This window comes from Crotalus tigris, unplaced genomic scaffold (genome assembly GCF_016545835.1).
Source record: "Crotalus tigris isolate CLP2741 ecotype Arizona unplaced genomic scaffold, ASM1654583v1 scf7180000017666.379230911805:20528666, whole genome shotgun sequence".
In the NCBI taxonomy this organism is placed as follows: domain Eukaryota; kingdom Metazoa; phylum Chordata; class Lepidosauria; order Squamata; family Viperidae; genus Crotalus; species Crotalus tigris.
Window position 1 is genome coordinate 16,221,156 of NW_024096552.1, and position 12,899 is coordinate 16,234,054.

General features: G+C 35.8%; 2 protein-coding genes across 5 annotated transcripts in view; one reads left to right on the forward strand and one right to left on the reverse strand.

Annotated features, from left to right (window-relative positions):
- Positions 1-743: 743 nt before the first annotated feature.
- LOC120305064 (FANCD2 opposite strand protein-like) lies at positions 744-2,420 on the forward strand. The gene has a single exon (XM_039336371.1). The coding sequence runs from the start codon at positions 798-800 to the stop codon at positions 1,326-1,328; it is 531 nt and encodes a 176-aa protein (XP_039192305.1). The 5' UTR covers positions 744-797; the 3' UTR covers positions 1,329-2,420.
- A 4,696-nt stretch (positions 2,421-7,116) lies between these two features.
- BMPER (BMP binding endothelial regulator) overlaps positions 7,117-12,899 on the reverse strand; it is a 277,236-nt gene continuing 271,453 nt past the window's right edge. For all 4 annotated transcript variants that reach the window (XM_039336815.1, XM_039336813.1, XM_039336812.1 and 1 more), the window contains 2 exons: positions 11,910-12,040; positions 7,117-8,039 (listed from right to left, as the gene is read on the reverse strand). In XM_039336815.1, coding sequence (XP_039192749.1) covers positions 7,858-8,039; positions 11,910-12,040 — 313 coding nt within the window. In that variant the 3' untranslated portion in view covers positions 7,117-7,857. The remainder of the gene's footprint in view (positions 8,040-11,909; positions 12,041-12,899) is intronic.

The window sequence follows — 12,899 nt, forward strand, 5'->3', positions numbered from 1 at the left end:
ATAGGAAGGTTTCCAATGGTGTAAGGGTCTTCCTGGATGTCCTTACTGAATCTGAATTGGTGTAAAAGATTAAGATGAACTAGATGAAGTGAACTTGCTGGCCACAGAGTTTTTCAAAGGAATCAGTTTTCCGGAAGACAAATAAGTAATTAAAATTTAAGAATGTAAGCAATGAGTCTGAATGCGCAAAGTCAGACTATCTGACTTAAGCAGATATGGTGAAAATGCCTTCAATTTGCAGATTTCTATTTTTCTTAAAATGCACACAGAAGTAGGAATATGCTGTTATTTGGAGATTAAGGTAATCTTATAAAAATGTTAGATCTTTTTTTCCCCTAACCCTGAAAAAAAATATTTTTACTATGTTCCCACAGATGCAAAATACAGAAGCAGAAATATTTTCACCAGTTTAACTTTTCATTTGCAGTTCTAGTACTGTATCTTATGGACATTTCCATGATTCCTCCAGGCAGATCAACAAAGAGAAGACTGCCAGAGGATGGCAGAAGCAATGAAAGTTCCCTTTTCCCCATTCCACCTGCAAGATCCCTCTATTTTTACAGGATGAAGACTTTATTTCTAAGAAATAACATCAGGATCATAATGAATGGTTATAGGCACTCAATAGAGCACACCATTCTTTAGAACAGGGAGGAGGAGCTAGTGGAACACTGATTCAGTATGTATGTTCTAAGGTATACACTTACTCATAATAGGTTGCCAAGGGCACAAGGCAAAGGAAACATGCCACAGGATCCTGGGCAAAACAGGTCAGCAGCAGCTAGGCAGTGCTAACCATGGCTAGCGGATACCAGCTGTGGGCACCCTGGTCCCCATTGGATGAATCTCTGCAATGGCTGCGGGGTGCTGTGCCCAGACCAAGCAGCACTAAACACCCTTTCCGGGGAGGGCAAAGCCCAGCTACTGCCACTGATTTGGAAGTGCAACTTTGCTTCCAGGGGCTAAGTCTGGTGCTGGAGTCTAGTGCTAAGAGTGGGATGAAGCAACCATTGGCCTCCCGATTGGCAGGAGAACCTAGGGCATGCAATGGGGCTGTGCACAAGCCACAGGCAGTGAGACTTATAGGGCTTGACTCAGTCTTTGGGCATCTAGTGACTGCACAGCCTCCCCACTGGACTGGCTCGCTGAGAGTTTCAGAGCGTTCAGCCTTCTGTCAAGTGATAAGTCCCCAGCAACGCAGACCCCATGGCCTCCGTGAGCCACAAGTGCACATGGCTATGGCTATGTGTCGACAAATGCTGCGTGCCATTCTCTTACTTTATGCTGCCTACAAAAAATGTGCCTTTGCCTTACAACATTCCCGCTAGGACTGCCCTGAGCAAAATCAAGACAAGCTGGGATCCTTAATTGCAAGAGACATTATCTCATGCCCATTATCTGTATCCCCTACTACTTCAGAAATATCAACTCAGCCTTCAACTTATTTCCTGGAATTGTCAACTTTGCTTCAACATTTATGTTTTTTAGAAATCAATCTATTTCCTGGAATAACTACTTATCCTTTTTATTCCTCAACCCAGTTTTACTGAACAAAATGAAGCATTTAACTTAACAACATCAATCTTGCAAAAATCCAGAAGAACATCAACACTCAGATTGTTTGTAGACAGAAGAAACCAATCTTATTGTTCCTCTTCTTTTTGTGAAGAAAGGATTACAAAAGAACATTTACAAATATTGTAAACAGCCTCCCTTACAGTATCTGGCTCATGAATGAAAGAACTGGATGGCAATTATATATAGAAAAAGCTTTAAATAGTCCAGACAAACACTGAAGTTCAAATGAAACCATTTTCATCCGTTCTCCCTGGGAGTCTTCAGAGATTTGTCTGCCACTCAGTGGAAAAAAAAATTCCACAGGTTGCCTGGTGCCCATATATCATTTCAATCTAGACAATAAAATACCAGGTAGTTGCCTTTATCAAATGTTTTAAAAATTGTTTAAACATTCTAAGAGACACAGAATTTGTCAAGATGTTGCATGTTTTAAACTTTAAAATAGCATTGTTACATGAACAAAATGGAAAAGAAATATGAACTATTAAATCAATAATGAATCAAGGGTAAAAGCAAATTTCAAAATAATAAATATAGGAACATAATGGAGGAAGTCTGGGGAAAACGTTTAAATGAAATATTAATTATATCTTGTGTTATCTAAGTCTTTCCTACTCATATGCAGATATTTGATACCAAAAATTCCTTCCTATGTTACAAATGTTAAAAAGAGAAGCAACATCACATAATTATGAGTCATTTCCCCCAAGGAAAAAGACTATATCAACTAAAAATTATATGAAGTTCAGGATTTAAAATAAAATGAAACTCCCACTCCCAAGCCAATAATGCTCCATTTTTTTCTATTGTCTAAGCCATTGTCTCAAAAAAAAAAAAAAAAACCCATCCGACCATGTTTTTCAGATAACTATTGAAAAATTTTGAAATGCAACATTGAAAGCCACTTAATACCCAAATCATTTACTGAAATTATCGTGATCACATTAAAGCAAGTTGAATACTGAAATATCAATTACAGCTTTGCTGTAACAAAGTTTATACAGCAGATCTATAGAAATATGACTTGCATTTCAGAATTATGTTGAAATCATTGATTTGATTCATTTACGCAGCAAATGAACTTTTATGCAATGAATGAATGTCAGCCCATTTTTTAAAATTCCACATGTTGTATTTATAATTTATAGGCGAAGTCTATGCATTTAATTTCAACTGCTTGGCAATTATTTAAGCCTCTTGTAACCAATACAGCTAAATTAGTGATGATGACCAGTTTTTCTATTGATTTCAAATCAACAGTGTGACTAATTTAATCTGGACTCAATTTATATTAACAAGTACCTAAAATATATTTCAAAGGTATTTTATCTTCCTCTTAGTAATTAATGAGTGATATCTTGTGTGTTTCTTTCTTATATCCAAAAAGATGAACAAATTATAGCTCAAAAATTGTTCTCTCTCTCTTGGCCTTCCTTATCAGACAATATGCTCTCAGCATGCTACATACAGTACTGATTCTTTTGTTTATTAATAAACAGCTACATTTTGACAAAAATGAACACAATGTTGCTGCTACAAATTGGAAATAACAAGATTTTCAGTTATGTGATGATGCACACCATTTGTAAGATATTTCTTACAATATTGCTACATGGAATAATCTCCATAATTCTATGCTATAATTTTTTTGCTGGGCCATATTTCTGTTCAATAGCATGTAACTTTTGATGGAATCTAAATGAATCACTTTATTTCAGCAGAGTACATATGAAAAGCAATCACCCGTATTTGAATAATTGGTCATCACTCATTAATTATTATTAATAATTTACATATACATAATTTAGACTGCATGATTTATCAGTGTGTGTGTGTGTGTGTGTGTGTGTGTGTGTGTGTGTGTGAGCACACAAATAAACAAGCACTTTTACACTACTCTTACAAAACAACACCACTTATCGTGTAAGTGCTGGTTGGTTTTGGAATAGAATAGAATAGAATAGAATAGAATAGAATAGAATAGAATAGAATAGAATAGAATAGAATAGAATAGAATAACAGACTTGGAAGGGGACCTTGGAGGTCTTCTAGTCCAACCCCCTGTTCACGCAGGAAACCCTATACCATTTCAGACAAGTGGTTGTCCAAAGTCTTCTTAAAAGCTTTCAGTGTTGGAGCATTCACAATTTCTGAAGGCAACTCATTCCACTGATTAATTGTTCTAACTGTCAGGAAATTTCTCCTTAGTTCTATGTTGCTTCTCTCCTTGATTAGTATCCATCCATTGCTTCTTGTTCTGCCCTCAGGACAATGGGGATTATTTTGTTTTGCTGACTGACCACAAAATATATAAAGATAAAACAGCCTGGCTTATTAGAGCAAAAAACTGAAAATAAAGGAAAGGAAACTCTATGTACAGTTGTGTATTGAATCAGAATTTTACTTTTTTTCTTACATAACTGATTTTCATTCTGAAAAATAAGATAGAAGAATAAAATTCCAAATGATCTTTCAACTGAAAGGTAGATATTGCTGTCATATTCATTGTGCAGCAACAAATGCATAAAAACCTCCTAATAAACTAACTACCTTGAACATATTCTGATATAAGACTGACAAGGAAATTTTATTAGCTGTGATAAAGAATACATTAATAACATAACTAAGAAAATAATTTAAAGAAATCAATAAGTCCCATTAGTTGTGCCTCAGGATATATTCATATATTGTATATTTGACTGGATTCAGACCATGGACATGAACTTTTATTCCATCATCTAAAAGGGGCAATATTTTTTAACAGTGGTTCAAGCATCTCAAATCAAGATTTGGATTAATAAATGATGATGTACATCAGTTATTAGTTATTTGATTGATTGGTGTAATTGACTTTTCCAAAAATCCACTTAGATTATGTTTAGGTTTTCAAAAAATAATTCAAAACAGTTGTATTGGCAAAATAAAACTTTAGCAGAAAACATATTTGAATTAAAGCCATTTTGAAAAGTTCATGAAACAAAAGAAGCAGCTCTCATTAAGCTTTGGATAATACTTCCTACTAAATAATTTTTTTAAAAAAACTGTTTTTTTATTAATCAGATCACAGGGATAAGCAGACCTTTACACACACCCCAGGACTCCTTTATAACTAGTGAATACCGTGTGGAAACAGTTCACTTTTACCTGAATAACATTTTGAAAGAAAAGTCATTACAGTGGGTTTGCTTTCACTAAGGGAATCAGTGTTTGAATAATAATGTGCCTTTCAGGGTTCAAAGTAAATTGTGTTCATTAGCATCCTGTTAATAAGAGACAGCTTATTAAATGAAACTTCATGTTTAAAAACATTAAATATCTTTTAAGATCCAGTGTTGTTACAATTAATAAGTGAATTCCCCAGAATTCAGAATAAATCACTAGTCCCTCCTTCTCCGTCCCCCCTACATACACCCTACAAGCCTAACCTATAAAGGCTGAATTCCCCAATTTGGTGTTACCTCGATGAGCTGAGATACCAGAAATTTCAGTCAATCCATTCTCTTTAAAAACCATAGTATATATCCTTTATATTATAACTGTAACACAGTTGATAGTTTTCCACATCCCCCACTTTCTTTCCCAGTGACTGAATATATGAAAGGGATAAAATAATATTTTTCTAACCTGAAGATAGCCACTGAAAAATAATACAATTAAGTCAATGGACTTAACAAAGTTATTATTTTTCCTATTTTTTAATATTTTCAAAGGATATTAAACATATACAAATAGATGTATTTAAATCTGTGAATAAAAAGACTAGAATTTGTTTTGTTTTGTTTTTAATGGGAAGTTAAGTATTCAAGTGCAAGGTTTATTCTCCCTTCTCTGGTAAAAGATCAGCACAAAAAAAAAATGTAGAGTAAAAGCCAAGATCTCTTCAGGCACTTTTAATAAAGGCAAGAAAACTATTCCAGCTCTGCTTCTAAACATCTATCATCTCCCTTAACTGATGAAGAATGACTGTAGCATCATTACTTCTGAACCCATGGATGCTTATAGCCACTTTCAGTCACCTTGGCAGACTTTCTTAGTCAATACAGTGATATCAGAAGTTCCAGTGGATGTGGTATAATTATAACTCATTTCTCTGTCATCCTCCATTCATTCTTTTTTATGAATAGCTGTTTACTTGTAAATGAATTCATGGGAAAGAACAGTGTGCAGAAATGGAAACCAGGCAGTAAAAAAAAAAGGCAAAGGAAAGGGGAGCATTCCAAAGGTGCTTTTTCACGAGGCAACTGGACTTTCTTGTTTTTCTTTGAAGACATTTCACTTCTCATCCAAGAAGCCTCTTCTGCTCTGACCAGATTCTTGGATGAGAAGTGAAATGTCTTCAAAGAAAAACTCCAGTTGCCTCCTGAAAAAACACTTTGGGACAACCATAACTTAGATTAGGTAGGCAACCTTGGCTCTTTTATGACTCATGGACTTCAACTCCCAGAATTCCTGAGCCAGCATGGCTCAGCTTGGAAACCTCTCCCTTTCCCCTCAGCATGGCTGGCTCAGGAATTCTGGAAGTCCACGAGTCATAAAAGAGCCAAGGTTGCCTACCCCTGACCTAGAAGACTGAGAATCTCCATAGCCGAAAGAGCCAGCATATCCATTATCACCACCACCACTACCCCACTTACACATACTCATGAACACTATTGTCAACATAAGTCCATCCAGTGTGTGTGTGCTTTCCTCTATATAATGTCTCAAGTTCAAAAGATCAACTGATTTCAAAGAAGATTGAGATTAAGGTTGAGATTTTATTCCTTTTTGCTAACATCAAGCTAAAGACGATTCCAATTCAAGCTCAGCTACTGATACCTATAGGGACACATCAAATTTAACTTTCTTAGCACCTATAATGAAATGATTTACCCTTTCCCCTTTCCATAATGTTCCCAGATAAGTTTACATTCCTGGAATATTTTGGTAATCTTCCACTTATGATAACCAGGAACAGGAGGACGGTGACAGGCCTGCCAAGATTTTTTCTTTCTCTCCAGCAGGCAATATGAATGTGGCTGATAGACACTCTGCTCAAGCACTGTTGAAACTTTCTGGTGCTCATGTAAATGAGCTTTCATAGTGCTTAAAATCAGTTATTATCAAGATAAGTCTGGCAGCAACAAAATTCTGAAAATAAAAGCATGGAATCTTTGGTTGTATCTCAACACAGAGATGATTCATATGTAATTTGTAATCCTGGTTCTTGCTGAACTTATTTTAACTAAATGAAATAATATGGCAAATTATGGTTCGGAAATAAATTAGAAATAAAATTGCAGTATTCAGGAAGGAAGTATGTAATTCTAGATCTTCATTTAAATTATCTCAACACTTAAGCTTCCCAAATCTCATTCTCTTAAACAGAATTGGAGAAATTTAATGGAAAACATTTTTTACTTTTACAGCACTGTACCTATATATGTATCTTACCAGACCAACAACTTTAGACAGCATTGTAGAATTTAAATATTACCATACTGATAATACACCATGCATGCCTGGGGCAACATTTAAATGAGGTGATGAAGCATAGTATGCGTTGTCAAGTTTTCTTTATTAAGATACTTCAACTATTATCCAAAACTTCTGCAAAGGAAAAAATCAGTAAGTCCTGGATCAATCTAAAATTTAGCCAAAACTTAGGTTGGAACAAGAACAGACTTGAAAACAATTGGGTTCTCCAGCTAGTACTTTCTTTGCCACTGAATGTCTGATTGAGTTATACAAAAGATCCTCATGGTCTAGAGCCTAGGAATAGATAAATACTAAAACATAACGGAAAAAATATATACATATAATAATTTGTCCTTCTATATTGATATAAATGATGCAAAAACCCAGAGAAATGAGGGCTAGCCTCTTGCTGAACTGGCATAGAGTGACCACGTAGTAAGATCATGCTATGCCAATTCAATTGAACAATGACTTTTGGGTTTCAGCACACGTTCCTTCACACAATGTGGATGGATTTCCTTTAGTTCATTGATGCTAAGGGATATGGCAATTTTAGATCTACTCTTTTCACATGTGCGCACATACACACATACACACACATTCTCTTTTTCACATACACACAGTATATATACAACTGCATATATGCTTGTATTGGTGTACATTTCCAGATAGACATATACATTCATAGGCACAGACATTTCCTTTTCTCTTTGGAAGAGAGCTTTATAAAATCTGCCAACAAACTCTGCAGTCCTTACTGGTTATGAGCTTCAAAAGGGACTCAAGATAACAAGTTCAGTGTCCTTGGAGTGAAAGCTAATGTCACCGCTGTGGACAGAGAGTGGGTTTGATGCATCTTCCTTGGTGATGGACTAAGTTGGCAGGGCAGTGGCATCCTGCAACACAGGGCTTATTGCAGGGACCAATCTCATTCCAGTTAGCACAAGTCTTCACGCAACCAGGACCACACGTGTTATAAACTGCACCATGTTTACATTGGATTCCTGGAAGACATTTCAAAGATATGAGTTTCACAGTATCTACTTGGTTGGATCTACAGTTAATCATCCTCAAACTATATCCATGGAAATCACAGTCAGGATACTATAGCTAGTCATTACAATTATTAGTAGAATAATAAAAGAAGAGGTGACATTTTTAAAATATCCCAGCTGAAAACATTTTTTTGGGTGGAATATGACAACCTCATAACCTTGATGATAACTTATAGTGTTAGATTTGAAGGTGTCTCAGTATCTAGTGCCTTCTTTATTTTCCCGGTGCTGATTATATTACAACACATGGTAAATATTATTCCAGCATTTTCTATTGACTCACAACTTTCTCTTTGGAAACATTACAGCATATTTTTCACAAAAGAATTAAAAATTATCATTGGAATGAGGAGAGCAAGTATTGCATTCTCAAAATGCTGGGTTGAATCCTCTAGAAAGAGAGAAGTCTCGGAAGCTTTACACAGCCCACACAACCATAGATTCAAGCTGTCTTTGAGGATCTCCTAATCCTCTGCATTTCAGAGGGAGGAAGGAATTGCATAGGGAAGAAGAATTAATAAAAATCCTTCTTTTACAGCTCTGCCAATAGGAGTGGTCTGCAAAATATTAAGTCCAGATGGCAGCTTTTGGAAGCTTGAGTCTAGAATCCCAAGAAACAAACTGTCAGTAAGAATGACAATAATGTAGCATATAAGCAATAGTGATTTTTTATTATTTTATTTTACAACAACCTATATTGGAATAGGGTCAAGGTGTGTAAAACAAATATTGCTTTCTGCCTCTCAGACATGATCTCTAAAAAGGAATAATGTTTTCCTTGTTACAGATTAATTCTCAATCCAACACACCTGAATAATAAGCTACGCATGTGCCAAAAGCCAACTGTTCAAAACACATAGATTTTGTTGAGTATGCTTTTATGCAGATGTTTTGATTATTATACTTTCATGGAGAGAAAATTGGACATGAAGGATACATTGAACCAATGACCCTTATTTTAAGAGCAGTTTCTGAAACTAGGGAATAAACTGCAACTAGGGACCAAACCCTGACTCCCCAAACGGCTGTAGGTTATATAATAATAATATTGCTAGACCACTTACTGTAGTTCTCAACATTGAACAAGCTGCTGTTTCTAAATTATGTTTGCATGGAATCATCCTCAGTTGTTTCTTTAGAACTTCCAGAGAATCAGTGCATTTCTCTAGAAAGATTTACATGTAGCTTAATCAATGAACCAAGTGGTGTGGGTGAATAATAGTGCTTTTCCCCCATGGCATGGAAAAAAAGTTTCTCTCAATTGTTGAAAAGATCTCCTCACACCAAATGTATATCTCTCTATTGACATAAAAACCAATTTGTTGAAATTTTTGAGCATTTATTATTCTATTCTTCTCTTTTATTTCCTCCAACCCACACAGTCAAACAAATCTGATTCTTTTAATAGCTATGTCATTAAAGTGGTTGTTCTGGAATACCAGTTTAGTGAAAACTGGTAAAAGTTGTCAGAAGAAACTTAGAAAGGAACTTAATAGCTGGATGCTAAAAATCTGGGACTCTAACAAGAAATTTGAATTGCAGGAGATAACAATTTCTAAAGAAAGCAAATGAGTGAGATTAAGGTATCTGTTGTTCAAAGAGGGATCAAATGAGCAGGAAGAAATGGAGAGTGAGAAAAACTCCCACAAAAGACTCTTCCAGACTCAGCTATTCCTTCTGGCATTTTAATTAGAAGCTTTAAGGGAAAACTTCAATTGTTTGAGCAGGTACTGTAGCTTTGAAATGTTCTGCACCTTTGAGAAGAATATCTAGTCACTTAGTGGTGAGTGAAAGTGTGTGTGTGGGGGGGGGGGTGAACTGGTAATTTCCCAGCAAGCTGCCTTAGTTCCATATCCATCCAATTCAATGACTTAACATTGTTGAGTTATTTTTATATGATAGAATGACACAGTTTTGTATGTCTGTAATATTGTAAATATTCACAAAAGGTCTGATATTTTTACTTGAGTTTGCAAAGGACAAGATGAGGGAAATTGCTGTCTGAATCCCACTCCTCTGGAAACCACACCAGAGTTTGTTTAAAGTAACTTGCAAAGGAGCTTAAGAAAATTTACTTGGGAGATCTGGGGGGATGGGGAGGAGATGGATCAACTTCTTGAATCCAGAAGAACAGCTTCTGTGTTACAACAGTGGCCACATCTGTTTATGTCATGACTCTTTAAATCATTCATTATTTTCTTGTTTCTGTCTAAGTATTTTTCTGTCTCTAAAAATGTAATAACTAGTGTTAAACAAACTGCTCCAACATTAAGCAGAACCTCAGCTGAATTTCTATTTATCTTTTATGGATGTAATACCAATTAAGTACAATTGGTTGGAGAATCTTTTTCAGCCCAAGGACACTTATTTTTAATGTGATATTTTGAGGGTTTGAAGGAAGAGGCTGGCATGGACTGAAAGAGCATATTTGCCAAACAAAACAGATTCTCTCCTCTTTTTCCTACCTGTTTCATTTTCTCTTTCTCAAAGTCTTCTTCGTGCAAACTGATTTTGATTTAAATAATTACAGAATGCTTGGTACAACATAGTATGTAAGACTGTATCTTTCCAAATCCCTAGCAGCTCAGACATTGATTGTGCAGCCTGGAAAGGATGGAAACTTATCGAACACATGTGGAAAGCACCTATTCTATTACAACACTGGTCCTGTTGTACTTATTTATTATAAATGTTATATTTATACTTGATCTAATCTGAATTTATTTGTTTTCCCCCTAGGGGCTACTCAAGTATTCCTACTAGCTGAATGCAGGAAGTATATTCACCTATATCTGGGCCACAAATGTTTGTAGTACTGTAAGTCTTAAGACTGATTTCTTTTTGCTGTAGCAGATTAATAACATAGCTATCCTTCTATTCCCTTAAAAAATCATGTTAGGCTCACAGAACTTTCTTTTTATTCGTCTTGTATTTCTTTTGCTCAATTCCAAGGTCTTCCAAAGGCGAATATTCTTAGATATTATAAACACAGGCACTCTGTTGCCTTTTGCATCCACCTTCCTTTTTGATTATAAATGCTTGGGAAATTCTTCTGAACTTTGCTGATCCTATATTCCTGTTTAGTTCACCTTTTGATTCTTTGTTTCTTAAGACTATGGCCAATAAAAAAAAGATGAATTTAGCAATTCATCCAAAATCAGACTCCCCCCCCCATATGCATATCTGTCTTCTACTTCCCACTTCAAATATTACATAGTCATCTGTTTTATTGCTTTCACTCCTTTCTTTATAAATATTAGCTGAGAACAGAAGTTTTAAAAGTGAGTTTTTTCAATACACTTTAAAAAAAATATGAATGTGAATTATTTTAGTAAGCTCAAGGGCAGAAGCAGAGCTATGAACACATAGCTATGTTAGTTAAGCTTCTCTGTGGATGCTGGATATGCTACAATTAACCTTGGCATTTGAGCAAGCATAAAATAAGTGCTCTTTGCACTCCACCCAGGGTTTTAAAAGCAATGTTGTACCTCTCAGCATAATTACAACCACTTGAACTTAAATTATTAGCAGGATCAGTATATTAGGCAATGTTGATTTACTTATTTATTCCTCTTTCCTATTTCCCTTCTGATAAAGACAGATTTATTACAGTCATATTTCCATATGAGCTAGAAGCAGAGCAGGAAATGTTATTAATTAGCCAGAATAATTCCAGCCTATACTGCATTCAACAGACTTAGGCAGATTTGGTGTGCATACAATATGAAGTAAAGAAAGGGGAAATGGAGCAAAGAAAGGTTTTGCAAGTTTCCTTTACGCTCCTCCATGCTGGAATGCATGAAATAGTGAATTCCTTACCAGCACAATTTTCTTCAGGTTTCCAATGGACCTTCAGACCTTCTCTCTGACAAGCTCTGGCATAGGCTAGAAATGACTCACAATAGCAGTTCTTATGAACTGGGCACTCACACATATCTGTCACACAGGACCTGCAAGAGAGAAAGGAGTGAATGGCATCCCCAGAGCCCAATTTTTAAAAATGTATAAAAACCATCACAACAAGTTCCTCCTGTGAGTTCCTGCATTCATAGACATTAATGTTGCTTATATAAATGGTTTATTAACAGAATGGTTACTGGAACCTTGGTAGTGGTAATACTTACTTGTTTTATTTGTCTAAACTACCCAGCCAATACATAATCTGACAGTATGTGGGACCTCAGAAATAATTAAGGGTATAACATTTTACATTCAGTTGCTCACAATAAAAAGAATACTATATTTATGTTTGCTTTGTTAAATTGATATGGCCACCCTGCTCAGCAGGATGACTCTGGACAGCTAACAGCAGTTAAAAACACAAACAATAATAAAATAAAATAAAATAAAATACATAACCCGCAGCCAGGTAAAAAAACAATCCACTGACAATTAAACTAATCAAACTATTTTCATAGGCTCTGACAAGCCAACTTCCATACCCAGGAACACAAAAAGGCAGGGGTATTGTAGAAGGCCAGCAGGACTAGAGTCATTCTAATTTCCAGGGGATAATGTTCCTAAAGGGCAAGTGCCGTGACAGAGAAAGCTTGTTCCCTGGGTCCTGCCAGATGATGCTTCTTGATTGACAGGATCCATACTTATCTCCTCTGCTGGATCAGATTAAAAACTCAAGGGAACAAGGATTCTGTAAATTGCACAGCCCAATGCCTTGAAGGCGACTGCCAGCATCTTGCACGTCACCCAGAAGAATACTGATAACCAATGCAGAGATGTAATAATGTCTGGCACCAGGGGGGGTGCCCATAACTACCTGTGCTGCTGCATTTGGAACCAGGTGCAATTTTG